Source organism: Eretmochelys imbricata, chromosome 9 (genome assembly GCF_965152235.1).
Source record: "Eretmochelys imbricata isolate rEreImb1 chromosome 9, rEreImb1.hap1, whole genome shotgun sequence".
Lineage (NCBI taxonomy): Eukaryota > Metazoa > Chordata > Testudines > Cheloniidae > Eretmochelys > Eretmochelys imbricata.
In genome coordinates this window covers 1506403-1533753 of record NC_135580.1, presented here as the reverse complement: position 1 = coordinate 1533753, position 27351 = coordinate 1506403, and the positions used below count along the sequence as shown (strand labels likewise).

Here is a 27351-nt window from a genome sequence, read left to right as displayed (position 1 = left end):
AGCCCTGGGCCCTGGCCGAGGCGGACACACTCCAGTTCGGAGCTAGCTCGCAGGCTGTGCCCCTCCTGCTGTGCACCCCCACTGTCCCAAGGCCACAGAGCCACGTGCACTGCACGGCCAGGCCCCCGCCCTGTGCAGGGCTCCCGGCACGGCAGCGCTCGGCGTTACCAAGCTCCCGCCAGCCCACTTACCGCTCCAGAGAGTGCGGGGATCCTGGCCGTGAAGGCGATGAGCGCAGCGAGCATCCCCAGAGCAAAGCCCAGCACTTCCGTGTTCTCCTGCGGGACGGGAGGATAAGAAATCCTGAGCCACTGGGAGCCACCGGGGCACCCCCCACTGCATGGTAGGGGCCCCGCCAGCCACTGCGTGTCACCCCCACGTGCTCATCTGCCCGGACACACTGTCACATCCCGCACAGCGCCTGTCTTCCCGCGACTGTTGGACCCATCACGGGATCCCCGCCCGCCCAGAGGGACACGGGCAGCGGGAGCTGCGTTACCTGAAGCACCGTCCCAAGCAGTCTCCTCTGTGCACCGTGGAACTCCTCGGGGCAGGATGAGGCAGCCATGGCCAGGCCGTACCAGCCGGCGCCCATGCACAGGGGGAGAGCGAGGGCAAGGAGGCTGCTCCTCACCTGTCTCCTCCTCCTCTTCCTCCTGCCGGGCAGATCTGCGCAGGACACAGAGTCTCAGTCGGGAGACACAGCGAAAGCCTGTCGGGGAACTGGCCCCGCACTGAAAGTGCCAGCCAAGAGCACAGCGTAGGGAGCGGGTCCTCAGCAGCTCCAGCTTCTGCTGCTGGAGAACATCTCCCCCAAAACAGGATCCTCGTCCCCCAAGAGCTCGCCTGCCCCCAGTCACTGGCTGCGCTGGGAGGGGGGGCACCGTCCTTACCTCCCTCCCATCCTACCTGTCTCCCAGCCCTCTATTATCCCTGCCAACCCCCCATCCTAGGCAGCACCCAGCCCTCTCCCTCCACCCCCCAGCATCCACCCCACCCCCTCCACGCCCAGTGCACTCCCCCAGCACCCAGAGAGCACTCAGCCCCTCCTGCTTTGAACACAGCTTCTCCCTCGACTCCCCATCGCCCAGCTCCCTCTGATCCCAGCCTCCAAGCCCCCGCCCAGCCCCCACCCCTCAGCATCCAGCCTTCCAAGCCACACCTCCCCAGCCAGGCCTCTCCCCAAATCCCCCTCCCAGCTGCATGCTCCTCACCACTCATCTCCCCAGCCCTGCTCTACCAGCGTCCTACCTACCTGTCCCTTCTGTGTGGCCTGGAACGGATTCAGCCCCTGTAGCATGCTGGGCCCCCCAGCACTGTATGCATCCAATCCGGGGAGGGGCCAGGTTATCACCTGGGGTTCCCCCCTCTGATCTGCCCCCACCATGCAGGACAGGGAGACCCGCCGGGCACGTACCTGGTGCGGGTCTGGGGTCGGACGCGCAGACAGGAAAGAGAGTCAGCAGGAAGTGAATGATGTCGACAGCAACCATGTACGCCCCTGTGAAGACCTGCGGAGAGACCAGTCGGATCAGAGCCACGATCACAGGATGGGGAAACGCTTTATGGAGGGTGCAGACCAGTCTCCCAACAGCCCTGAGAGGGTGATGTGATAGCCTCCTTCTGTGCATGGCCCTGGCACGGAGAGCTGAACAGCCTTGGCCAAGGTCACATAGCCAGCAGGTGTCAGAGCTGGGAAAGAGCGGATGGGTTCCGACTTCCAGTCCCCAGCTCTCAGCACAGATCTCTGTGGCAGCCTTCGGGTGACCCCAGCTCTCCCTGGGCCTCCCCCAGACCAACAGCGTCCGTAGCCTCCTCATGGGCCATGGCAGAGACAGGGCCTGCTGCGGAGAGCCTAGGCCAGAGCAATGGGGCAGACAGCTCCCGCAGCAGGCTCTGGAGCTGAACTAAACTCTACCCGTCTAGCCGAGACCCGGCGTCCCTGGGAGAGCCAGCAGCTGACGGGGGGGGGGGGGGCGGGGGAAGGCCCGGTGTGGTGCCCTGCTCACGGCTGGGGTGGCCGTTTGGACACTCCGTGCAGATCTCTCCTGAGCTATGGTGCTTGGAGCTCTGTCACTGGCCGACAGCCCATGGTGCCAAATGTCAACCCAGGGGGCTCCGAAGCTCCCAGGCCAGACAGGGAGCAGACCCTGGAGTATGACAGAGTTCAGATTTTACTCCAGATAACCCAGTATCCGCCTTCTCAGCCCCCACTGCAGACAGCCTCCAGGCCACAGCACACCAGAGTCTGGTCCAACGCCCCCAAGAACGCCCTGCACCACCCCAAGAACCCCCAGCGAGATGAACTTCTGCAGCGAAGTCAGACGGACTCATCCCAGCCCCAGGAACCAGCCTGGAGAATTTATGCACAAAAGGAATTTTCTCAAACAGATTCCGAACCCTCTGCCCTAGTGGCTGCTCGCAGTGCTGCCCCGGCTGCCCCGTGCTAAGGTGCGGACAGCGATGAGTGTGTCACACAGAGCCCGCCTGCCCCAGCTGCCCCGTGCTAAGGTGCGGACAGGGCCGGGTGTGTCACACAGAGCCCGCCTGCCCCAGCTGCCCCGTGCTAAGGTGCGGACAGGGCCGGGCGTGTCACACAGAGCCCGCCTGCCCCAGCTGCCCCGTGCTAAGGTGCGGACAGGGCCGGGTGTGTCACACAGAGCCCGCCTGCCCCAGCTGCCCCGTGCTAAGGTGCGGACAGGGCCGGGCGTGTCACACAGAGCCCGCCTGCCCCAGGTGCCCTTTGCTAAGGTGCGGACAGCACCGGGCGTGTGACACAGAGCCCGCCTGCCCCAGCTGCCCCGTGCTAAGGTGCGGACAGCGATGAGTGTGTAACACAGAGCCCGCCTGCCCCAGCTGCCCCGTGCTAAGGTGCGGACAGCGATGAGTGTGTAACACAGAGCCCGGCTGCCCCGGCTGCCCCATGCTAAGGTGCGGACAGCGATGAGTGTGTAACACAGAGCCCGGCTGCCCCGTGCTAAGGTGCGGACAGCACTGGGCGTGTAACACAGAGCCCGCCTGCCCCAGCTGCCCCGTGCTAAGGTGCGGACAGCGATGAGTGTGTAACACAGAGCCCGCCTGCCCCAGCTGCCCCGTGCTAAGGTGCGGACAGCGATGAGTGTGTAACACAGAGCCCGGCTGCCCCGGCTGCCCCATGCTAAGGTGCGGACAGCGATGAGTGTGTAACACAGAGCCCGGCTGCCCCGTGCTAAGGTGCAGACAGCACCGGGCGTGTGACACAGAGCCCGCCTGCCCCAGCTGCCCCGTGCTAAGGTGCGGACAGCGATGAGTGTGTAACACAGAGCCCGCCTGCCCCAGCTGCCCCGTGCTAAGGTGCGGACAGCGATGAGTGTGTAACACAGAGCCCGGCTGCCCCGGCTGCCCCATGCTAAGGTGCGGACAGCGATGAGTGTGTAACACAGAGCCCGGCTGCCCCGTGCTAAGGTGCGGACAGCACTGGGCGTGTAACACAGAGCCCGCCTGCCCCAGCTGCCCCGTGCTAAGGTGCGGACAGCGATGAGTGTGTAACACAGAGTCCGGCTGCCCCGTGCTAAGGTGCGGACAGCGCCGGGTGTGTCACACAGAGCCCGCCTGCCCCAGGTGCCCCGTGCTAAGGTGCGGACAGCGATGAGTGTGTCACACAGAGCCCGCCTGCCCCGGCTGCCCCGTACTAAGGTGCGGACAGTGCCGGGTGTGTCACACAGAGCCCGCCTGCCCCAGCTGCCCTTTGCTAGTGTGCGGACAGCGATGAGTGTGTCACACAGAGCCCGGCTGCCCCAGCTGCCTCGTGCTAAGGTGCGGACGGCACCGGGCGTGTAACACAGAGCCCGCCTGCCCCAGCTGCCCCGTGCTAAGGTGCGGACAGTGCCGGGTGTGTAACACAGAGCCCGCCTGCTCCAGGTGCCCCGTGCTAAGGTGCGGACAGCGATGAGTGTGTAACACAGAGCCCGCCTGCCCCAGCTGCCCCGTGCTAAGGTGCGGACAGGGCCGGGTGTGTCGCACAGAGCCCGCCTGCCCCAGCTGCCCCGTGCTAAGGTGCAGACAGTGCCGGGTGTGTGACACAGAGCCCGCCTGCCCCAGCTGCCCCGTGCTAAGGTGCGGACAGCGCCGGGCGTGTAACACAGAGTCCGCCTGCCCCAGCTGCCCCGTGCTAAGGTGCGGACAGCGATGAGTGTGTAACACAGAGCCCGCCTGCCCCAGCTGCCCCGTGCTAAGGTGCGGACAGTGATGAGTGTGTAACACAGAGCCCGCCTGCCCCGTGCTAAGGTCCGGACAGTGCCGGGTGTGTCACACAGAGCCCGGCTGCCCCAGCTGCCCCGTGCTAAGGTGCGGACAGCGATGAGTGTGTCACACAGAGCCCGGCTGCCCCAGCTGCCCCATGCTAAGGTGCGGACAGTGCCGGGTGTGTAACACAGAGCCCGCCTGCCCCAGGTGCCCCGTGCTAAGGTGCGGACAGCGATGAGTGTGTAACACAGAGCCCGCCTGCCCCAGCTGCCCCGTGCTAAGGTGCGGACAGGGCCGGGTGTGTCACACAGAGCCCGCCTGCCCCAGCTGCCCCATGCTAAGGTGCGGACAGCGATGAGTGTGTAACACAGAGCCCGCCTGCCCCAGCTGCCCCGTGCTAAGGTGCGGACAGCGCCGGGTGTGTAACACAGAGCCCGCCTGCCCCAGGTGCCCTTTGCTCAGGTGCGGACAGTGCCGGGTGTGTAACACAGAGCCCGCCTGCCCCAGGTGCCCCGTGCTAAGGTGCGGACAGCGATGAGTGTGTAACACAGAGCCCGCCTGCCCCAGCTGCCCCGTGCTAAGGTGCGGACAGGGCCGGGTGTGTCGCACAGAGCCAGCCTGCCCCAGCTGCCCCGTGCTAAGGTGCAGACAGTGCCGGGTGTGTGACACAGAGCCCGCCTGCCCCAGCTGCCCCGTGCTAAGGTGCGGACAGCGATGAGTGTGTAACACAGAGCCCGCCTGCCCCAGCTGCCCCGTGCTAAGGTGCGGACAGCGCCGGGTGTGTCACACAGAGCCCGCCTGCCCCAGGTGCCCCGTGCTAAGGTGCGGACAGCGATGAGTGTGTAACACAGAGCCCGCCTGCCCCAGCTGCCCCGTGCTAAGGTGCGGACAGGGCCGGGTGTGTCGCACAGAGCCCGCCTGCCCCAGCTGCCCCGTGCTAAGGTGCAGACAGTGCCGGGTGTGTGACACAGAGCCCGCCTGCCCCAGCTGCCCCGTGCTAAGGTGCGGACAGGGCCGGGTGTGTCACACAGAGCCCGCCTGCCCGAGCTGCCCCGTGCTAAGGTGCGGACAGCGATGAGTGTGTAACACAGAGCCCGCCTGCCCCAGCTGCCCCGTGCTAAGGTGCGGACAGGGCCGGGTGTGTCGCACAGAGCCAGCCTGCCCCAGCTGCCCCGTGCTAAGGTGCGGACAGCGATGAGTGTGTCGCACAGAGCCAGCCTGCCCCAGCTGCCCCGTGCTAAGGTGCGGACAGCGATGAGTGTGTAACACAGAGCCCGCCTGCCCCAGCTGCCCCGTGCTAAGGTGCGGACAGTGCCGGGTGTGTAACACAGAGCCCGCCTGCCCCAGGTGCCCCGTGCTAAGGTGTGGACAGCGATGAGTGTGTAACACAGAGCCCGCCTGCCCCAGCTGCCCCGTGCTAAGGTGCGGACAGGGCCGGGTGTGTCGCACAGAGCCCGCCTGCCCCGGCTGCCCCGTACTAAGGTGCGGACAGTGCCGGGTGTGTCACACAGAGCCCGCCTGCCCCAGCTGCCCTTTGCTAGTGTGCGGACAGCGATGAGTGTGTCACACAGAGCCCGGCTGCCCCAGCTGCCTCGTGCTAAGGTGCGGACGGCACCGGGCGTGTAACACAGAGCCCGCCTTCCCCAGCTGCCCCGTGCTAAGGTGCGGACAGTGCCGGGTGTGTAACACAGAGCCCGCCTGCTCCAGGTGCCCCGTGCTAAGGTGCGGACAGCGATGAGTGTGTAACACAGAGCCCGCCTGCCCCAGCTGCCCCGTGCTAAGGTGCGGACAGGGCCGGGTGTGTCGCACAGAGCCCGCCTGCCCCAGCTGCCCCGTGCTAAGGTGCAGACAGTGCCGGGTGTGTGACACAGAGCCCGCCTGCCCCAGCTGCCCCGTGCTAAGGTGCGGACAGGGCCGGGTGTGTCACACAGAGCCCGCCTGCCCCAGCTGCCCCGTGCTAAGGTGCGGACAGCGCCGGGCGTGTAACACAGAGTCCGCCTGCCCCAGCTGCCCCGTGCTAAGGTGCGGACAGCGATGAGTGTGTAACACAGAGCCCGCCTGCCCCAGCTGCCCCGTGCTAAGGTGCGGACAGCGATGAGTGTGTAACACAGAGCCCGCCTGCCCCAGCTGCCCCGTGCTAAGGTGCGGACAGTGATGAGTGTGTCACACAGAGCCCGCCTGCCCCGTGCTAAGGTCCGGACAGTGCCGGGTGTGTCACACAGAGCCCGGCTGCCCCAGCTGCCCCGTGCTAAGGTGCGGACAGCGATGAGTGTGTCACACAGAGCCCGGCTGCCCCAGCTGCCCCGTGCTAAGGTGCGGACAGTGCCGGGTGTGTAACACAGAGCCCGCCTGCCCCAGGTGCCCCGTGCTAAGGTGCGGACAGCGATGAGTGTGTAACACAGAGCCCGCCTGCCCCAGCTGCCCCGTGCTAAGGTGCGGACAGGGCCGGGTGTGTCACACAGAGCCCGCCTGCCCCAGCTGCCCCATGCTAAGGTGCGGACAGCGATGAGTGTGTAACACAGAGCCCGCCTGCCCCAGCTGCCCCGTGCTAAGGTGCGGACAGCGCCGGGTGTGTAACACAGAGCCCGCCTGCCCCAGGTGCCCTTTGCTCAGGTGCGGACAGTGCCGGGTGTGTAACACAGAGCCCGCCTGCCCCAGGTGCCCCGTGCTAAGGTGCGGACAGCGATGAGTGTGTAACACAGAGCCCGCCTGCCCCAGCTGCCCCGTGCTAAGGTGCGGACAGGGCCGGGTGTGTCGCACAGAGCCAGCCTGCCCCAGCTGCCCCGTGCTAAGGTGCAGACAGTGCCGGGTGTGTGACACAGAGCCCGCCTGCCCCAGCTGCCCCGTGCTAAGGTGCGGACAGCGATGAGTGTGTAACACAGAGCCCGCCTGCCCCAGCTGCCCCGTGCTAAGGTGCGGACAGCGCCGGGTGTGTCACACAGAGCCCGCCTGCCCCAGGTGCCCCGTGCTAAGGTGCGGACAGCGATGAGTGTGTAACACAGAGCCCGCCTGCCCCAGCTGCCCCGTGCTAAGGTGCGGACAGGGCCGGGTGTGTCGCACAGAGCCCGCCTGCCCCAGCTGCCCCGTGCTAACGTGCAGACAGTGCCGGGTGTGTCGCACAGAGCCCGCCTGCCCCAGCTGCCCCGTGCTAAGGTGCAGACAGTGCCGGGTGTGTGACACAGAGCCCGCCTGCCCCAGCTGCCCCGTGCTAAGGTGCGGACAGGGCCGGGTGTGTCACACAGAGCCCGCCTGCCCGAGCTGCCCCGTGCTAAGGTGCGGACAGCGATGAGTGTGTAACACAGAGCCCGCCTGCCCCAGCTGCCCCGTGCTAAGGTGCGGACAGGGCCGGGTGTGTCGCACAGAGCCAGCCTGCCCCAGCTGCCCCGTGCTAAGGTGCGGACAGCGATGAGTGTGTCGCACGGAGCCAGCCTGCCCCAGCTGCCCCGTGCTAAGGTGCAGACAGTGCCGGGTGTGTGACACAGAGCCCGCCTGCCCCAGCTGCCCCGTGCTAAGGTGCGGACAGCGATGAGTGTGTAACACAGAGCCCGCCTGCCCCAGCTGCCCCGTGCTAAGGTGCGGACAGTGCCGGGTGTGTAACACAGAGCCCGCCTGCCCCAGGTGCCCCGTGCTAAGGTGTGGACAGCGATGAGTGTGTAACACAGAGCCCGCCTGCCCCAGCTGCCCCGTGCTAAGGTGCGGACAGGGCCGGGTGTGTCGCACAGAGCCCGCCTGCCCCAGCTGCCCCGTGCTAACGTGCAGACAGTGCCGGGTGTGTCGCACAGAGCCCGCCTGCCCCAGCTGCCCCGTGCTAAGGTGCAGACAGTGCCGGGTGTGTGACACAGAGCCCGCCTGCCCCAGCTGCCCCGTGCTAAGGTGCGGACAGCGATGAGTGTGTCGCACAGAGCCAGCCTGCCCCAGCTGCCCCGTGCTAAGGTGCAGACAGTGCCGGGTGTGTGACACAGAGCCCGCCTGCCCCAGCTGCCCCGTGCTAAGGTGCGGACAGCGATGAGTGTGTAACACAGAGCCCGCCTGCCCCAGCTGCCCCGTGCTAAGGTGCGGACGGTGCCGGGTGTGTAACACAGAGCCCGCCTGCCCCAGGTGCCCCGTGCTAAGGTGTGGACAGCGATGAGTGTGTAACACAGAGCCCGCCTGCCCCAGCTGCCCCGTGCTAAGGTGCGGACAGGGCCGGGTGTGTCGCACAGAGCCCGCCTGCCCCAGCTGCCCCGTGCTAACGTGCAGACAGTGCCGGGTGTGTCGCACAGAGCCCGCCTGCCCCAGCTGCCCCGTGCTAAGGTGCAGACAGTGCCGGGTGTGTGACACAGAGCCCGCCTGCCCCAGCTGCCCCGTGCTAAGGTGCGGACAGGGCCGGGTGTGTCACACAGAGCCCGCCTGCCCCAGCTGCCCCGTGCTAAGGTGCGGACAGGGCCGGGTGTGTTGCACAGAGCCCGCCTGCCCCAGCTGCCCCGTGCTAAGGTGCGGACAGCGCCGGGCGTGTAACACAGAGCCCGCCTGCCCCAGCTGCCCCGTGCTAAGGTGCGGACAGCGATGAGTGTGTAACAGAGCCCGCCTGCCCCAGCTGCCCCGTGCTAAGGTGCGGACAGGGCCGGGTGTGTCACACAGAGCCCACCTGCCCCAGCTGCCCCATGCTAAGGTGCGGACAGCGATGAGTGTGTAACAGAGCCCGCCTGCCCCAGCTGCCCCGTGCTAAGGTGCGGACAGGGCCGGGTGTGTCACACAGAGCCCGCCTGCCCCAGCTGCCCCATGCTAAGGTGCGGACAGCGATGAGTGTGTAACACAGAGCCCGCCTGCCCCAGCTGCCCCGTGCTAAGGTGCGGACAGTGCCGGGTGTGTAACACAGAGCCCGCCTGCCCCAGGTGCCCTTTGCTAAGGTGCGGACAGTGCCGGGTGTGTAACACAGAGCCCGCCTGCCCCAGGTGCCCCGTGCTAAGGTGCGGACAGCGATGAGTGTGTAACACAGAGCCCGCCTGCCCCAGCTGCCCCGTGCTAAGGTGCGGACAGGGCCGGGTGTGTCACACAGAGCCCGCCTGCCCCAGCTGCCCCATGCTAAGGTGCGGACAGCGATGAGTGTGTAACACAGAGCCCGCCTGCCCCAGCTGCCCCGTGCTAAGGTGCGGACAGCGCCGGGTGTGTAACACAGAGCCCGCCTGCCCCAGGTGCCCCGTGCTAAGGTGCGGACAGCGATGAGTGTGTAACACAGAGCCCGCCTGCCCCAGCTGCCCCGTGCTAAGGTGCGGACAGGGCCGGGTGTGTCGCACAGAGCCAGCCTGCCCCAGCTGCCCCGTGCTAAGGTGCAGACAGTGCCGGGTGTGTGACACAGAGCCCGCCTGCCCCAGCTGCCCCGTGCTAAGGTGCGGACAGCGATGAGTGTGTAACACAGAGCCCGCCTGCCCCAGCTGCCCCGTGCTAAGGTGCGGACAGGGCCGGGTGTGTCGCACAGAGCCAGCCTGCCCCAGCTGCCCCGTGCTAAGGTGCAGACAGTGCCGGGTGTGTGACACAGAGCCCGCCTGCCCCAGCTGCCCCGTGCTAAGGTGCGGACAGCGATGAGTGTGTAACACAGAGCCCGCCTGCCCCAGCTGCCCCGTGCTAAGGTGCGGACAGTGCCGGGTGTGTAACACAGAGCCCGCCTGCCCCAGGTGCCCCGTGCTAAGGTGCGGACAGCGATGAGTGTGTAACACAGAGCCCGCCTGCCCCAGCTGCCCCGTGCTAAGGTGCGGACAGTGCCGGGTGTGTAACACAGAGCCCGCCTGCCCCAGCTGCCCCGTGCTAACGTGCAGACAGTGCCGGGTGTGTCGCACAGAGCCCGCCTGCCCCAGCTGCCCCGTGCTAAGGTGCAGACAGTGCCGGGTGTGTGACACAGAGCCCGCCTGCCCCAGCTGCCCCGTGCTAAGGTGCGGACAGGGCCGGGTGTGTCACACAGAGCCCGCCTGCCCGAGCTGCCCCGTGCTAAGGTGCGGACAGCGATGAGTGTGTAACACAGAGCCCGCCTGCCCCAGCTGCCCCGTGCTAAGGTGCGGACAGGGCCGGGTGTGTCGCACAGAGCCAGCCTGCCCCAGCTGCCCCGTGCTAAGGTGCGGACAGCGATGAGTGTGTCGCACAGAGCCAGCCTGCCCCAGCTGCCCCGTGCTAAGGTGCAGACAGTGCCGGGTGTGTAACACAGAGCCCGCCTGCCCCAGCTGCCCCGTGCTAAGGTGCGGACAGGGCCGGGTGTGTGACACAGAGCCCGCCTGCCCCAGCTGCCCCGTGCTAAGGTGCGGACAGCGCCGGGCGTGTCACACAGAGCCCGCCTGCCCCAGCTGCCCCGTGCTAAGGTGCGGACAGCGATGAGTGTGTAACACAGAGCCCGCCTGCCCCAGCTGCCCCGTGCTAAGGTGCGGACAGCGATGGGTGTGTAACACAGAGCCCGCCTGCCCCAGGTGCCCCGTGCTAAGGTGCGGACAGCGATGAGTGTGTCACACAGAGCTCGCCTGCCCCGTGCTAAGGTGCGGACAGGGCCGGGTGTGTTGCACAGAGCTCGCCTGCCCCAGTGAGCCCTGCTGTGAAAAACCTGCAGGGACCATCCCATTCTGAGCAACAGCCCTGGGACTGGGAGTGAGCTGGGAGAGGGGGCACAAGTGCCGGGCAGGGCAGCGCCATTAGGCTGTTCCCTCCCCATAGCCACGGCGCTGGCCTGCCGTGCTCGCCCGTTTCTCACTTTCACGCTCAGCTCAGGAAGCACGCGGCGTGCAGCCCCCTTTCCGAGCACAGCCGCTGCACCTCTGACGTGCCTCCTTCCCTGGTCGCACCCCTGGGTGCGCAGCTGCAAACAGCCGTGGGGGTCCGTGTGTTCACACACCCAGCCCGTCTGCACGCCCAACCCTGGGAACTGTGCGCACAAGTCGGGGCCTGCGTCGCCCCCATGTGGGAGAAGAGACATCGTGCAAGTTTTCACTACTGGGCTTAAAAATCCCACCCCCCCCCGTTAAACCAGAGCAACGTCCCGCACAGCCCAGGGTAACTAAAGGCACCAGCACTCTGGGTCCCCTCCGTCCCGCCTGCCCCATGAGCTCGGGGGAGGGACTGCTGGCTGAGCCTGAGGGGCAGAACCGAACGGCAGCTCCCCATGCCAGGTGCCCTGGGCTGGTCTGTCTGGGAGGGACAAGGACTTGGTGTCTCCTTGTATCTCTTTCTAATGCAGCTATCGTGGCCTCTGCGGGTACGTCTACACAGAAATTACACGCCCGCGGCTAGTAGACTCGGGCTAAGGGGCTGTTTAATTGCGGGGTCGATGTTCGGGCTCCAGCCCAAGCCCTCAGACCCTGCAAGGGGGGACGATCCCAGAGCCCGAACATCGACCCCGCAATTCGACAACCCCTTAGCCAGAGCCGGAGTCGGCTGGCCCGGGCCAGCCGCGGGTGTCTGCCCGCAGTGCGGGCATACCCTGAGCGCCAGCCGTGAATGCCGGGAGCGACCAACCGCCCTGTGCTGGGGAGACACCGGCCGTGAGCGAGGCTGGGCCCAGGGCCCTCCCAGACTGGCAGAGTCGGCTGTTCATGACTCCACCTCAGGGAAGCAGCTGTTACTCCGTCAGCCCTGAGGAACAAGACAAACAGGGTGGGGAGCGTGAGCCTCACCCTCCCCCTGCCCCCAGTGACTCAGCCAGGGAGACGCCCGCCCGGAACGACTGCTCCGGGTCAAGGGGAAGAAGGTGCAGCAAAGGGTGGCACCAAGGCTTAAAGAGCCATGTCATCAGTGGGGGACTGAGGCCCCCCTCTGCGTGCAGCAGGGACCCCTGCCCATGAACTGCCCCACTCCCTGCCACCGTCCCCTCGTCGGTGGGGCCAGGCCTGGCTGGGCAGGGCAGGGAAACGCACATGGCCCCCAGCGCAGTTTACAAGGGAAAGGCAGCTGGGGCGAGCCTGCGTTATCCTCACCCTCCCAGAGTCCCCTCCTCAGCAGGGGGACCCTGAGCAGCCATGGCTGGGGTGAAGGGAGGCGCCTTATGTCAGAGTTGACTGCCCGCATGGTGTGGGGGCTCCCCGGTATCACAGCGGCCATTTGGATCTGTGCTGGCCTCCTGGGATTGCTGTTACCTCAGGGGACTTGGGACGGGGTCTCGTGGTGGGGGGACCACCATGGAGCAAAGGGGCAGAACTCAGCCAGGGGAACCTGCACCCTCCAGCCCTGAGGCAAGGCGCCCAGGGACTGCAGGGCCAGCTGTGCCTGGCCAGGGCTGAGGGGTTCGGGGCAGTACTCTCTGACACGTGTTGGGCCTAGGGACACACAGGGAGCACCATCATCTGTGCCCATGGCCAAAGCCCTAGCCAACATCCTGCACTGGCCGCAGGGGTTGGGCTGGGGGCTCCAACCTGTCCCATGCCCGACCTCCAGGATCTGCAGGCCTCTGCGGGGGCAGGCCGGACGTCTCCCGCGTACCTGGATGGTAAGCTGCTTGGCGAGGAGCGCCCCGATCGTGTTGCACATGCTGCCCACAAAGCTGTAAATGATGCAGAGCACCGACGCCTCCTGCCAGCCCTTCCTCCTGCAGCGGGCACGGAACAGCCTGGGGGGACACAGAGGGAGAGGCATCAGAGCAGGGGCGCACTGCCCTTTCACCCAGGGGCTGGGGTTCTCAGTCCAGCTTTATCGGCTAGGATGAGGAACAGGCTGAGCTATTTAACAGTGCCCAGGGTCCCCCAGGACACCCCAGTGCCCATGAGGCCAGGTCCTGCAGCCCAGTACGTGGGAGAGTCAATCAGAGCATGCCCCTTCAGTGGGATCGTGGGACGTGCTACTAACTAGCAACGGCAGGCTCCTGTTTCACGCCAGGCCCCAAGGCCAGGGTGCTCTCTGGCTTGCCCCAGGGCTGCTCCTGTAACCACACAGCCCGCTGAGCACCAGCCAGCATCGCACTCTCCAGCAGCCCTAGCACTAGGTCTGCGTCAGGGGTGGCCAGGGCAGCTCACTTCCCCTCCCTGGGCCACAGCTCCCCACATGGGGGCCAAGACTCAGCAGTGATGAGCAGCTGCAGGACAAACTCAACACACCTCGGGGAGGGGTGAACTCCAGATGGTGCTGAGCTGGACTGAGATCAGTGGATGATGCTCGTGCAGTAATACGGATGCTTTGGCATGAGAACGCAGCATGTTGGACAAGGTGGTTTTAAGCAACGCAGCCAGGCTAATTACATCCCTTATCCAAATAAATAAAGCTATATAAACGTAGACAGAGGAGGGGAAACCTGGTAAAGCACACGCCTGCCAATGGTTAATTTTCCCATTAATTTTCATACATTGGCTCACATAAAGGGCGGAAGGAGCTGGGTCTAAGGTTATGAACAACAGAGTAAAAAGCAAATAAATAAGAACATAAAAGCTGTACAAGACACGGCTCAGCAGTTTCCCTTTAAATCATCATTGTGTAGCCTAAAATTACATCCCCCAAATGCACCACTCAGCAAGAGCTCTGTTTGGCTCGAAAGCTCGTCTCTTTCAAACGGAAGTTGGTCCAATAAACAAAGATTATCTCACCCCCCTTGTCCCACTCATTCTAGCCATTTCACAAATGTACCCAACAAATTAGGAACTGTTCTACTGGAACAGAACAAATGGATGTTCTCTTTGCATTAAGATTGCTTGTGGAAAAAATACAGAGAAAAGTAGAAAACCCTGCAGACAGTACTCATCCATGTTGGGAAGGCTTATGAACACATTCCAAGAGAAGTCATTTGGTGGTGTATGACAACGAAACCGATGCCTGAAGACTATATCAGACTTGTCTGGGACACGAACTGTTGGTACGTACTGTTACCACAGTCCGAAATCCATGTGGAGAAACCGAACAGTGTTTAGTAAGAATCAGAGCACATCAGGGCTCAGCACTAAGCCCCTTTTGGTTCCCGTTGGTGCTTGATGCACTTACACAAAACATCCAGAGTGCCCCTTGGTGCATGGTTTTTGCAGATGACTTAGTGATCTCAGGGGAGAGCAAAGAGCAAGTGGAAGAAGATTTAACAAGACAGAGGTGCATGCGAGAAAGAAATGGCATGAAAATCAGCAGGAATAAAGCAGAGTACAAGGCCTGCAGATTCGATGATACCCTGCAGGAAGACAAGAAGACTAAGTCTACCGGGCCAGCCATGACCATAGGTAGAGAAGTTCAATGTCACATCTGAATCATAGAATCTTTTGGCCCAATCCTCCAATTTGTCTAGGTCCCTCTGTATCCTATCCCTACCCTCCAGCGTATCTACCACTCCTCCCAGTTTAGTGTCATCTGCAAACTTGCTGAGAGTGCAATCCACACCATCCTCCAGATCATTAATGAAGATATTGAACAAAACCAGCCTGAGGACCTACCCTTGGGGCACTCCGCTTGATACCGGCTGCCAACTAGACATGGAGCCATTGATCACTGCCCGTTGAGCCCGACAATCTAGCCAGCTTTCTATCCATCTTATAGTCCACCTTATACCTGAGTTCCTTCAGAACTCTTGCGTGATGCCATCCAGTCCTGGTGACTTATTACTGTTAATCAATTTGTTCCAAAACCTCCTCTAATGACACCTCCATCTGGGACAGTTCCTCAGATTTTTCACTTAAAAAGAATGGCTCAGGTGTGAGAATCTCCCTCACGTCCTCAGCCGTGAAGACCAATGCAAAGAATTAATTTAGTTTCTCTGCAATGGCCTTATGGTCCTCGAGTGCTCCTTTAGCATCTCGATCTTCCAGTGGCCCCACTGGTTGCTTAGCAGGCTTTCTGCTTCTGATGTACTTAAAAAAATTTTGCTATTACTTTTTGAGTCTTTGGCTAGCTGTTCCTCACATTCTTTTTTGGCCTTCTGAATTGTATTTTTACACTAGAGAGCCCCTCCCACAAGGAGTTAGCAGGTCAAGTCAACCACTGGTTATTTATACACTTCTTTCCTATGGCTCTGCTCCTTCTCAGCAGGCTCCTCAGGCCCCCTAGCCCAACACGGAGCTTGCTTTTCTGCGGTGAAATGCCCAGCCCAAGGAGGTGGTTGTCAAGCGGCCTGTGTGGTTGGCAGCGGTGGCGCTATCCGGTCACCGGGGCCCGAATCCTCCCAGGGACTCGGGCGTTGCAATGCAGACGGTCACAGCGCCTAACTTGTAGGCTCTAGAAAATGACAGGAAACCCCTTGAGCCACAAAGCCTGAGTTCGGGACCTCGACTCCCTGCGGTGCCTAGGGCGAGCGGGGAGCCCAAGGATGCGAAGACCCACAACGGCAGGTGCCAGGCGGGGAGCCCAGTCCTGCTCCTCTCCCCGAGTTGGGAGCCTGAGTCCGGGCTGCAGGAAGCGCCTGTCTCCCGGTGAGTCACCACCGGGGGGGCAGGTGTTCGGCCACCGAACCACCCCCAGGCCCCCCTAACGCCACCCAGAGCAGCCAGGGCCGGAGCGGGAGTTCTTCTTCCAGGATCTGCAGCCCCGCGTCGGGGCACCCAGGGGATAACGGGGTGTCTCCTGCAGCCGCGGCAAACCCAGGCGCCGAGCAGGATCCGGCCCAGCCGGGTTCCCACGCCCCCTTCTCCGGCTCCCCCGCCTTGTGACCCGGCTCCGGCAGGCTGGGGGGAGCGGCCGGGCGGCCTCAGTACACGTGGGCCCAGCTCTGCCCGCCTCCCCGGTTCCGACCCAGCTAGAACGACCGGGGGGGGCTCAGTTACTCCCCCCCCAGCCTGGGCGGGACACCCCCCGCCGGGGCTCCGGCCGCAGGGACCGGGGCGCGGGGCCGGGCGGACTCACAGCCCGTGGGCGGCCATCCAGAGCAGCGCGGCCAGGCTCCCCAGCGCGGCGGCGCCGCAGGCTCTGTCCCGGGCCAGGCAGGCGGCGAGGTGCCCCCAGCTCCCGGCGGCGGCTCCCATCGCAGCCCCGTCGCCGGCCGGAGCCCGCCGAGCAGCCGCCCGGGGCTTGGCCGGGGCAGAGGGGCCGGTCCCGGGCGGGCAGGGCGCAGCCGGCTCCGCTCCGCTCCGCTCCCTGCCGGGCCACACGCCCCTAGCGGGGAGCCGCGAGAGGCGCCGCGTCCCTGGCAGCCCGGCCCGGCCCGGCCCGGGACAGACACGCGCCCCCGGGGCTGGGCCAGGCCCGCTAACCGCTGGGGCTCCCCGGCGTGGGGCTCCGCGCGGACCCGGCCGTGCCAGGGCCCGTGTCCTGGGCTCGGCTTGTGGGCAGGGCCTGGCTGTACAGCGCCGAGCACCAGCGCCCCGCTCCAGCTGGGGCTCTTGGCTGCTACCCTGCATGGCCACAGGCCACCCCGGAGTGAGCTCATCAGAGACCCCCGGGAGCCCCCAGCCTCCCTTCGGGGAACTCAACTCCCGCGTGTGTAGCGCCTGGGGCAGATCTTCCCCTCACCGGCCCCATTACAGCCAGGCCCATCCCATCCCATCCTGGCGGCTCTGTGGCAGCAGAGGGGCCAGCAGGACTTCACCCTGCTGCAGGCCCAGGGGGGACACGCCCTGTCCCTGGTGATGGCAGAGGATGGGCAACTGCGTGGGGCAGTGAACACCGGGGACTAGCCCTTCATTCAGGGGCAGGGAGGTACCCATGCGTACGTTCCCTGGCTCCATGGCTGGCACCCTGAGCACTGGCTTGCCCAGGTCCTGGCCTGGCCTGAAGCAGTCAAGCAATGGCTGTGATCCGTGGGTACTAAAGCCCAGCCCTCACGCCAGAAGCCCAGTCCCATACATAGGTGCTGCAGGGCCAGGTCCTTGGCTTGCACACACGTCTGTGACTCACAAACAAGCAGCAGGGTGAGCGTGAACCAGGCACGGGCGGAATCGACCCACTGGCCAGCTAGAGGACGCGACTCCTGCTGCACAGCCAAGGGGTGGCTCTAAGCAGAGGTACATGGAGTTGACAGCATGACGGGTGCCGCTGTCTGTTATTGGCGGGTGTCCTCCCTTGGGCGCTGCTGCTGTGCTCGGGTTGCTTTGCTTCCTCAGGCCAGGTCTGCTCCGGCCCGCGGGCTGAGGGCCTTGTTTCTCTGTCTGTCTGGGTTTCTATATCACATCTGTCACCGAAGTAACCGACCGAGCCATAGAAAGCTGCACAAAGCCTGTGATGGCACCTCCCCCATCCTGCTGCCTGGACTCTCTTTTTCTTCAAGTCCATGGGAAGGGAAGGCGCTCAACCCCTGGCAGGAGCCGGCTCTAAAGCATTAGCCAGAGCAGCAAGAGGATTTCAACATCTGGGAACCAGGAAGAGGGCAAGTCACTCCCCAGCTGACAGAGGCTGAGCATTCACTCCACTGGCGATGGCTCCTTTGAAGCATGGCTGCTCCTTCATCTCAGCCTTTTGTAGGAGCAATCCGGCTTCTGCATGCGCCAGAAACTTTCATGCCCTTAGGGAAACATCTGAGAGGAAGCTACGGCACCTATTGCACCTTGCCCCACTTGATGAGAGAAATATGTATTAGTTTATGACACTTAAAAGCACATCCAGTGCTTCAATAGGGGACCATCTGGGCCCCCAAAGGTTTACACTCCAGCCATCCCCCTCGCAGGAAACAGGAACTGCCCCCATGCTTACTGCTTGCCCTGGAACACGGAAGGCCGTTGCAGCAGGGAAGGCTTTTGTCAGTGTGGTCAAGGGATTAGGTCAGGAACAGAATCCAGGAGGTTCTAGCTCCTAGGCCTTTGCTCTGCCACTGATTCACTCTGTGACCTTCGGCAAGTCACATGAATCTAGTTTTCCCATTTCTAAAAGGGGGATAATGCATCTCCAGCTCCCCTCGGCCGTAGGGTGCTTTAGTATACGGGACACGTTGATTGGACCAGTGCAAAACAAACCAACTCCACCTCCCACTGCAGCATGGAAACAGAACTGTTCGCTCCCTGGGCACTAGGCATGCCTTAGCGTATAGGACACATCGACTGCACTAGTGCAAAACAAACTGTGTATGTGTCATCACATCCCACTGTGGCACGAAAACAGAACTGCTTACCCTTGTGTCACAGGCCCACGATTAACAGCATCTTTAGGAAATTCTCCTTGGCTCCTGCAGAAGAGTCCTGTGGTTTTGGAGCAGGAGGATCTGAGTTCTAGCCCCCCTGCTGCTCTGGAGATCACAGTGACCTTGGCATGCAGCACAATAACAGAAGTCCTGCTTTGTCACAGATCTGTGACCTATTCAGGGGCTCAGCAAACCCTTGAGGTTTCCCAGGCAGACTTAATGCCCAGAAGCACGGTCACACTGCGTTCTGGAGCGGTGATAAGCGTTTAGTTGCAGCATGGTAAGAAACGGCACCCACTGCTTAGTAACAGTACAGGGTTGAATTTATTTAGTTTGTAGAAGCAGCACCTTGTGTCAGGTGCTGTCCGATCACAAGAAAACATGAAGTGCCCACTCTGAAGAGCTTCTGAGACAAAGGGCAGAGGAACAGGGCACAGCACTGAAGCCAAGCCATCGGTGAATGGCCAGCACACAGAAATAATACTTTCGTGTGCAGATCTCAGTGCACTAGAGAGAAGTTAGCAAGCCGCCTTATCCCTGTTTTCCAGGTGGAGAAACAGAGGCACAGAGGTATGAAGGGACTTGGCCGGTGTCACACACTGAGTCAGTGGCAGAGCCAGGAATAGAGGCCAGGTCTCCTGCCTCTCACTCCTGTGCCCCGTTCACTGTACCATGGAGCCATGTTGGCCAGAAATCCTATCCTTCCCCCTTTGATTACAGATAGGCCAGAGCCACTCAGAGGACAGATGAGCACAGTACAAACACCTGTCACTTCCAGCTATTTTGGGGTAGACCAGTCCATTTAGATGGGTGGCCAGTTTGCTCTCTACCCTACAGTTGTGCAGGGGGCATGCTGGCTGATAGCCTCCCCCAGGCAAGTAGCTGGGCACATACAGGACCAAATTTTAAAGTCCTCACTCCTTTACTTCAATGGGAACAAGTACCGCAGGATTTGTAAAATGCTTTAAGATCCTTCAGCCTAGAAGGCACTGGAGCAGTGTGCAATATTATTGTATTGCTATTTACCAGGGTTTTCCAGCACTAGAACGAAAGAGCCATAAAAGCTTGTAGCCGTATCTAGCATATGGAAGGAAAAGGTGAGGACAGGGTGGGTCCCACTGCTAGGTGGACATTGTGCCTTGAGCAAAGAAATACTGCTGCTTATTACGGATTCCTGCCAGGCTTTGTTTTGCTGGTTTGTGTGATTTCCACCTAGCAACACACAGACGAGCCTCTCACACCTGGTGCTTTTATACACAGGAACCGGAGCTTGTCCTGACAGCTGCCAATACCCAATCCCTGGCACCATTAATGCCCTCACTTCCTGCTTTTCCACCTCCTTAACTGACAGTTCAGGCCCTTCTCCCTCAGAAGCCATCTGCAATTGCAACTGGAGCTTTCAAACCACACATACAGGCAGGGGTCCGGACTGGGGGATGCAGAACTCAGTTCAGACTCTGCTCCAGAGTCATCCTGGAATGTTCTGTTACAATGATTTTCTGACAGAAAATGCAATTTCCACAAAATCAAATTTTTCTGTAGGAGAATTTTGATTTTCCTAAAAGTTTTCAGTTTTCTATCAGGAAAATCAAGACATTTTATTTCAGGTCAGTTCAACCCAAATCAGAATATTTTATTTTTTTACTGACTTGAAACATTTAGTTTTGGATCAGTTTAAATAAATAAATCTGAGTTTCCCTACCAACATCTTGCCTCCTGGGATTGTAATTCAGACTTCCAGTCTCTTCTATTGGCTGGAGGACTACAACTCCCACACAGCAATGTGGATTTCCTTCTGACTGAGCTGCACATGGGAGTTACGTGTCTTGGGGTACATTATGGGAGATGTAATTTAACCACGTAGCCTGGCCCCAAGGGAAAACGGTACCATCAGGTTCCTAACCTATAACTCTCATGACGCAATGCACCACTGTTGGGAAAAGTGGGGTTTATTATTGAACTGACTCAAAACACTGCATTGCGAGTCAGTTCACAAAACCAAAACACTTGGAGCTGGGGAATGTCTAAATGTTTTGCCCAGAAATGTTGAAACAAAATGTTTCAAGTCAAATTTTGACACTTCTTTTCCACCAGACTCTTTGCAATGTGCACTTGGTCACAATTTGAGACAAAAACAAGTGTTCCTGTCAGAGAAATGCCAGATTTAACCCTCCCCTACTCCACCCACAGTCCCAGAATAACTGGAGATGTCTGACACAACAGGCTTCAGAATCAACCCCTCCCTCTTGGTGACAATCTGAGGGGAGTGGTGTAGAACTCCCGGAGCGCTGTGAACTACCCACATGTACGTTTGTGGAAGTAAAGCTAGAATGTGTCAAAGTGAGTAGCTGCTGCAGAAATCCGTTTCCAGGAGTTACACTCTTCAAATCAAGGAGCTGGAACAAAAGCACGTGACCTGTATGTCTAGTTGGCACAGCCTGAATTTCATGTATTGAATACAGGTGCAGAACTGCTCATGAAGAGTCTACAAAGCAAAGTTTATTTGTAGAAATTATTCAGCAAATAACCTTGGCGAATGAATGAAACACTCACACAGTGAAGTTATTATTTTGTTCCAAAAAAGCAGGAGTGCCTCTCCTCCTGTGGCCTGACACAGGCAAATCACTGCAGAGAATGTGCCCTTTGTTCAGCTTTCATCTCTTCGTTAGTAAGGAGCATCTTAAAATAAGCAGCGTGTTCTCCCACAAAAGCCAAGCATGAAGGCACGTCCTGGTGCAATTGCCACACAGTGGCTGTGAAATGAGTTGTAGCATCTTACAGCTTCTCTTGTGTTCAGCAGAAGAATGGTCCTGCTTAGGATCAAAGGTAGGCAGCAGCTGCAGGAGTGCACCTGTCAGACACTCAAATCTTTGCAGCTCTCAGCAGCCGCGGAGCCAGCACATCAGCGCAGTGTTACTTTAACCCTGCATCCTTAGCTAAAAAAGACACACACAACACAGTCCTCCCTGCTGGTCTGTCGGTCTGAAATTCACTGGGCATCTTGTAGTGCATCCAGTAGCACTTTCACTTGGGTTCAAGTTGCCAGCACTGTAAGGTAGTTTCCCAATAACAAAAAGAAAGAAGTCACTTACAGGGAAGGAGGTGGGCTGAAGCCAAAACAGCATTCCACTGTCAAGGGCCTGTGACATTTTCGTGACCGTTTGTTTACAATGGGGACTGGATTTGTACTCATTAGCAGGCAAATCACTGTCTGCTCTTTTCCCCTCTTCAGAGCATGTGATTAGCCCCTAGATTGACGTGTCGCATGAAAACCACATTTCTCTTACCTTCTACAATAGTCAAAAATAGCTTTGTAACACCGTGACCCAGAGCACTTCAACCAAGATGTTTGTCTTCTTTGTAGATTCCCTTCAGCTCCCTCCCGTCTGCCTGAGTGGGATCATCTGTCACTGAGCATCCCATGGCGCAGTCGTTGGCATACCTAAAGCTATTTGTAATGTGACACAAACACACTGTAACTCCCACACACCCCCTTGTGGCCAGGGATTCCTCCTCCACCTACCTTCTGGGCTCCCTTTAAGTCTTTCTACTCTGGGATGGAGCCTGGAGACTCAGGTGGCCTCCATGGAATCCCTCTCACAGTCTCAGCCCTCAGGGCTACCTGTCTGTCTTCTATGCTCTGCAATAGGGTGCTGACTTCCAGCCTACTTCCCTGAGTCCTTGCAGTCCCTACTTCAGGGCCTTCCACAGGAGCGCTGCTTGCTCCTTGTGGTTCCTCCACTAAACTGTCTTTTATTCCCTTTTATGAGGCCCAAGCTTCGGGCTGTCATCTGACACCACTTAGTCCAGCACTCGTAGGGCTGGGAGGCAGCTAATTATGGCAAAGATGGGCCTATTGAACAGGGATGGCTAGCTCCAGGCTTCCTGGCCCTTAGGAGGAGGTCACCCTGTTACACATGCAGTTTAATACTACTAAGCACTTTTTGGGTTCAAGTTGCCAGCACTGGCAAGAGCAGGATGTTCCATTGTCCTGAGCCGTGATTTGACTGTGCCCTTCATAGAATCATAGAATATCAGGGTTGGAAGGGACCTCAGGAGGTCATCTAGTCCAACCCCCTGCTCAAAGCAGGACCAATCCCCAATTAAATCATCCCAGCCAGGGCTTTCTCAAGCCTGACCTTAAAAACTTCTAAGGAAGGAGATTCCACCACCTCCCTAGGTAACCCATTTCAGTGTTTCACCACCCTTCTAGTGAAAAAGTTTTTCCTAATATCCAACCTAAACCTCCTCCACTGCAACTTGAGACCATTACTCCTCGTTCTGTCATCTGCCACCACTGAGAACAGTCTAGATCCATCCTCTTTGGAACCCCCTTTCAGGTAGTTGAAAGCAGCTATCAAATCCCACCCAATTCTTCTCTTCTGCAGACTAAACATCCCCAGTTCCCTCAGCCTCTTCTCATAACTCATGTGTTCCAGTCCCTTAATTATTTTTGTTGCCCTCCGCTGGACTCTTTCCAATTTTTCCACATCCTTCTTGTCGTGGGGGCCCAAAACTGGATTCAGTACTCCATATGAGGCCTCACCAATGTCGAATAGAGGGGAACGATCACGTCCCACGATCTGCTCGCTATGCCCCTACTTATACATCCCAAAATGCCATTGGCCTGCTTGGCAACAAGGGCACACTGCTGACTCATATCCAGCTTCTCGTCCACTGTAACCCCTTTTCTGCAGAACTGCTGCCGAGCCATTCGGTCCCTAATCTGTAGCGGTGCATGGGATTCTTCCGTCCTAAGTGCAGGACTCTTAACTTGTTCTTATTGAACCTCATCAGATTTCTTTTGGCCCAATCCTCTAATTGTCTTCACATGCCACAACCTGACTTTGAGAAATCCACTAAGATATTTCTAGATTCTCCATGACTTTTATGGCACCGTTTATCCATAGATCTCAAAACACTTTATGGAGAGGAGAAGTATCACCCCTTGTCATAAATATAAAGAGAAGGGTAAACCCCTTTAAAATCCCTCCTGGCCAGAGGAAAAATCCTCTTACCTGTAAAGGGTTAAGAAGCTAAAGGTAACCTCACTGGCACCTGACCAAAATGACCAATGAGGAGACAAGATACTTTCAAAAGCTGGGAGGAGGGAGAAAAACAAAGGGTCTGGGTCTGTCTGTATGCTGCTTTTGCCGGGGACAGAATAGGAATGGAGTCTTAGAACTTTTAGTAAGTAAGCTAGCTAGGTATGTGTTAGATTATGATTTCTTTAAATGGCTGAGAAAAGGGTTGTGCTGAATAGAATGACTATTCCTGTCTGTGTGTCTTTTTTGTAACTTAAGGTTTTGCCTAGAGGGATTCTCTATGTTTTGAATCTAATTACCCTGTAAAGTATCTACCATCCTGATTTTACAGAGGTGATTCCTTTACTTCTATTAAAAGTCTTCTTGTAAGAAAACTGAATGCTTTTTCATTGTTCTAAGATGCAAGGGTTTGGGTCTGTGATCACCTATGCAAATTGGTGAGGATTTTTACCAAACCTTCCCCAGGAAGTGGGGTGCAAGGGTTGGGAGGATTTTGGGGGGAAAGACGTGTCCAAACTAAGTTTCCCAGTAAACCCAGATAAAGTTTGGTGGTGGCAGTGGAAATCCAAGAGCAAAGGGTAACATTAATTTGAACCTTGGGGAAGTTTTAACCTAAGCTGGTAAAAGTAAGCTCAGGAGGTTTTCATGCAGGTCCCCACATCTGTACCCTAGAGTTCAGAGTGGGGAAGGAACCTTGACACCCCTGTTCTACAGAGAGGGGAACTAAGGCACAGGTAAGTTACATGATTTAGCCAAAGGCCAACTGAGGCCTGCTCTACCCACACAGTTGCACCAGTTTAACTAAAGGTGTGATTTAAAATGCCTCTTCTCATATGCAGAGATCAGAGTTCAATGTCCAGGTTCCATAACAGGATAGCCTTTGTATCAAGGGTTAAATCAATCAATGTAGTTGTATGTGTGTGGACACTTTATAGGGCAAGCTAAACAGAGCTTAGAAGTTTTAAGCCAAGGTAGATGCACATGGGGGTTTACACTGGTTTAAATTAAACCAGGACAGGACTGTGTGCAGACAAGCCCACAGAGTCTGTGGCAGAGCTAGATACATAACATAGCTCTCCTGACTCACAACCGGTGTCTCGTCCATTGGAACATCACTGTAGCATCAGCACAGTGTCACGGGCTTCTGCACTTAGTAGACCTTGAAGCAATCACTTGAGAATAGAACCATTAACCCCTTTCACTACGTCTGATTCCCAGATTCAGTTCACACTGGAGGATAGAAAGTTCAGCACCTCTGCTGCTTCCTACCGGCGAAGCCTCAGCATGGCCACCCCACATCAAGAGCCCTCTCATTCCTTCCCACGCTCACGAACACATTTGCAATAACAGGGCAGAGACGGCCACCTGCGGAGCACAGCTACTCGGTGCTGCTGCCCTCACATCTGCACCTCCAGTATCGCCTCTTCCTGCTCCTCTGACGTGGAGTTCTCCCCTGCACTTCAAAAGGGCCGCTTCATCCTGGAGCTTAGGTTTTCGGCAATGAAACCTTCAAGGTAAAAACCTCTTTTTAGCTGCTGTCAACTTCCCTCAGGGACCCAAGCCACAGAAGGCTCTGCCGTGTGCCCATCTTTCTCTAGGGGATGCTATCTTAGAATACCAATTACACTGTGGGTTTTATATTTGAGAGAGGCTGAACATACAGGGCCCTGAGCAGTTTGTTCTTCGGCCTCCTTGAACTAGGGAGTTGAGGATCATCTTTGCTATAGATGAGTGTCACTGGAGGGGGGCGATGACAGAAATAATATAAGACTTAACAATGGAAAGAGATTTAATTAAGAACTTGACTGTTGCAGAACAGCCCAGGTTAGGGGAGCTGGAAAACACCTGCCTTGCCGTGGGATACTGAAGGGACAACCTGCTGCTCAACAGAGCTCAATGGAGAAAGGGAACTGAGGCGAGCACTGCAGCTGCAATGGAAACACCAGCAGGGAAAAGGTGATAGGTAATTCTGCAGCAAGTAGGACACCATTAGCACAGTGTGCCTGGGTGAAATCATCCCTGGCGCCAACACTTCCCGAGGCAAAGTGCTAATGGCAAGCCATAAGCAATGCTTGGAAGCTCCACCCAGGGGAGTTTCAAGAGAGCAAATCACCATCATCCAGCCTTTGTAAATTTGCACAGCTCTGCTACAGTATGGACACTGCAGCCTTTTACATGCTGTCCATTTCCAGGACAGGAAGGTAGCTTAGGTGCTGCCTTTCAGCTCGCATCCAACCAAACACGGACAAAAGGAAGCCAAAGTGTAGAAACTTGGGTCATGGAGAGAGGGGAGTAGATTCTTTTTTGTTTCTGACCATCATAGAGTGACTGGGGGCAGACGGGACCACATGCTATTCTGTAACACATAACAGAAGAGACAAAGAAATGCTGACAAGGAATGGAGCTCAGGTCCTTTCTAGGATGAGGGCTCCATTCCTCTGATACTCCCTAGTGAATGTGTACTTGTGCCAGTAAGGTACAGACTAGGGATCAGGAGAGCTACGTTCTGTTACTGCACTATTAAATTCACGTCACCTGTCTGTGCCTCCATTTCCACAGAGGTACAAGGGGGAGTGATACTTCCCTACGTAAGAGGGCAATTCCCCACACTAATACCATCAAAGTTTGTGAAGGGGTGCAAGATCCTCAGGTGTAAAGTGCCATCAAACAAAGTCCAGTACCTACTCCTGAGGGAATTCTGTGCTAATGCGCGTGCGCATAATTAATAAGCCCTGCAGGCTTCTATTTTTTTGGCGCAGAAAAAAAGCTTCTGCCAAAATGTTGCTGCAGTTCTGCCTATTGCCCATCACAGGGCGCAAGATCAGCAGCAGCTCCCAGCAGAAAATAACGTCTGCAGTTCCGCCTTTTGCCCAACAGAGGGCTCTGCAGTGATAGAACAAAGCTGCAGCTCACAGCCAGCAAGGAAAGAGAGAACCTGCCTTCTTCGTAGAGCTTGTCAGGCCAGGTCAGGAGCTTCGGGGAGACAGCGTGGGGTGCTGGGGGTGGGGGAGTGAGATAGGAGCTCATAAGGGCTAGCTCATAAGGGGAAGGACAGACTGGGGCAGGGGCTGAATGGGAGCGAAGGGGCAGAGACACATGGGGACAGGGGAAGGGAGTGCAGAGCTACCTAGGGACAAGGAATGGCTGGGTGGGGGCACAGAGACACATGGGGACAGGGGGAGGGGGAACAGGGAGACGTAGGGACAGGGGAGTGGATGGGTGAGGACACAGACACATGTGCCTGACTGAATGGGAAAGGCTAGGGGTCAGCCAGGGTCTGCATGGGGGAAGCTCCCTAACAATCCCTTCCTGCCCCCTCCAAAAACCTGTTCCATACTTTTTCCACCCATACCCAACAACCCTCCAAGTTCACACCCAGGCTCCTTCCAAGCAATTTACTTCCCTCTCCCTCAGCTCCTCCATTATCCCTGACTCCCCCAAGTCTTTACACTGCTTCTGAGGGGTGCGGGAAATATGGTTCTGTATTGTAGTTTAAATGAATTATTACTCAAGAGTTCTGTATCAATATGCCTAGTAAGGAATCTATTTCTCAAAAAACATTTCCTGAATCTTTTTTGTTGTCTGTATTGTTAGAGACATACTTGCTGACAGGTATTTTGAAATAAATGACTAAAAATAACTGAAACTGGTGTGATTATATTGTGTTATTTTGACAAATAAAATATGCAGAATTTTAAAATATTGTGCGCAGAATTTAACTTTTTGGCACAGAATGATTACTAGAGAACATCAAGGGCAGTTATTCTACTTTATAACCTGGAAAAACAAAGCACTAGTTAACTAACCTCATAATGTTTTCCAGTCCTATTATTCCCTGCCACTGGATCAGGAATGGAGAGTAACGACAGATGGATGCAGAGGACTGAGTGTGCAACCCTAGCCTGGATGGGTTGCTCTGGCCTTTGACACATACCTGTGGAGTTTGGATTTTTCTCAACTTTGGCAGTATTTGTTGAGCTTGTCCTGCCACTGAAGTCACACTGAATTCTTGAAGATTGAATATTTCTGTAACTAATATAGGCTCATTAGTTTGAATTATTTTGGGGCTCAATTCTGGTTTTACATATGATGCTTCTGTTACTGGCTATTTTATATCTA

The 27351-nt window shown here is 58.2% G+C and overlaps 1 protein-coding gene and 1 long non-coding RNA gene across 2 annotated transcripts in view; both read right to left on the bottom strand.

The window, feature by feature from the left end:
- Positions 1 to 16100, bottom strand: part of TMEM44 (transmembrane protein 44) — a 28396-nt gene extending 12296 nt beyond the window's left edge. The window contains exons 1-5 of the mRNA XM_077826879.1: positions 15982 to 16100; positions 12658 to 12784; positions 1418 to 1511; positions 500 to 669; positions 192 to 278 (exon numbers count right to left, since the gene is read on the bottom strand). Of these exons, the coding sequence (XP_077683005.1) occupies positions 192 to 278; positions 500 to 669; positions 1418 to 1511; positions 12658 to 12784; positions 15982 to 16100 (597 nt within the window). The remainder of the gene's footprint in view (positions 1 to 191; positions 279 to 499; positions 670 to 1417; positions 1512 to 12657; positions 12785 to 15981) is intronic.
- A 4561-nt stretch (positions 16101 to 20661) lies between these two features.
- Positions 20662 to 21635, bottom strand: LOC144270153 (uncharacterized). Its single transcript, XR_013347114.1, has 2 exons — positions 21475 to 21635; positions 20662 to 21235 (listed from the first exon to the last, which is right to left on the bottom strand). It is a non-coding gene; the product is annotated as an uncharacterized LOC144270153 (long non-coding RNA).
- Between the last annotated feature and the right edge of the window lie 5716 nt (positions 21636 to 27351).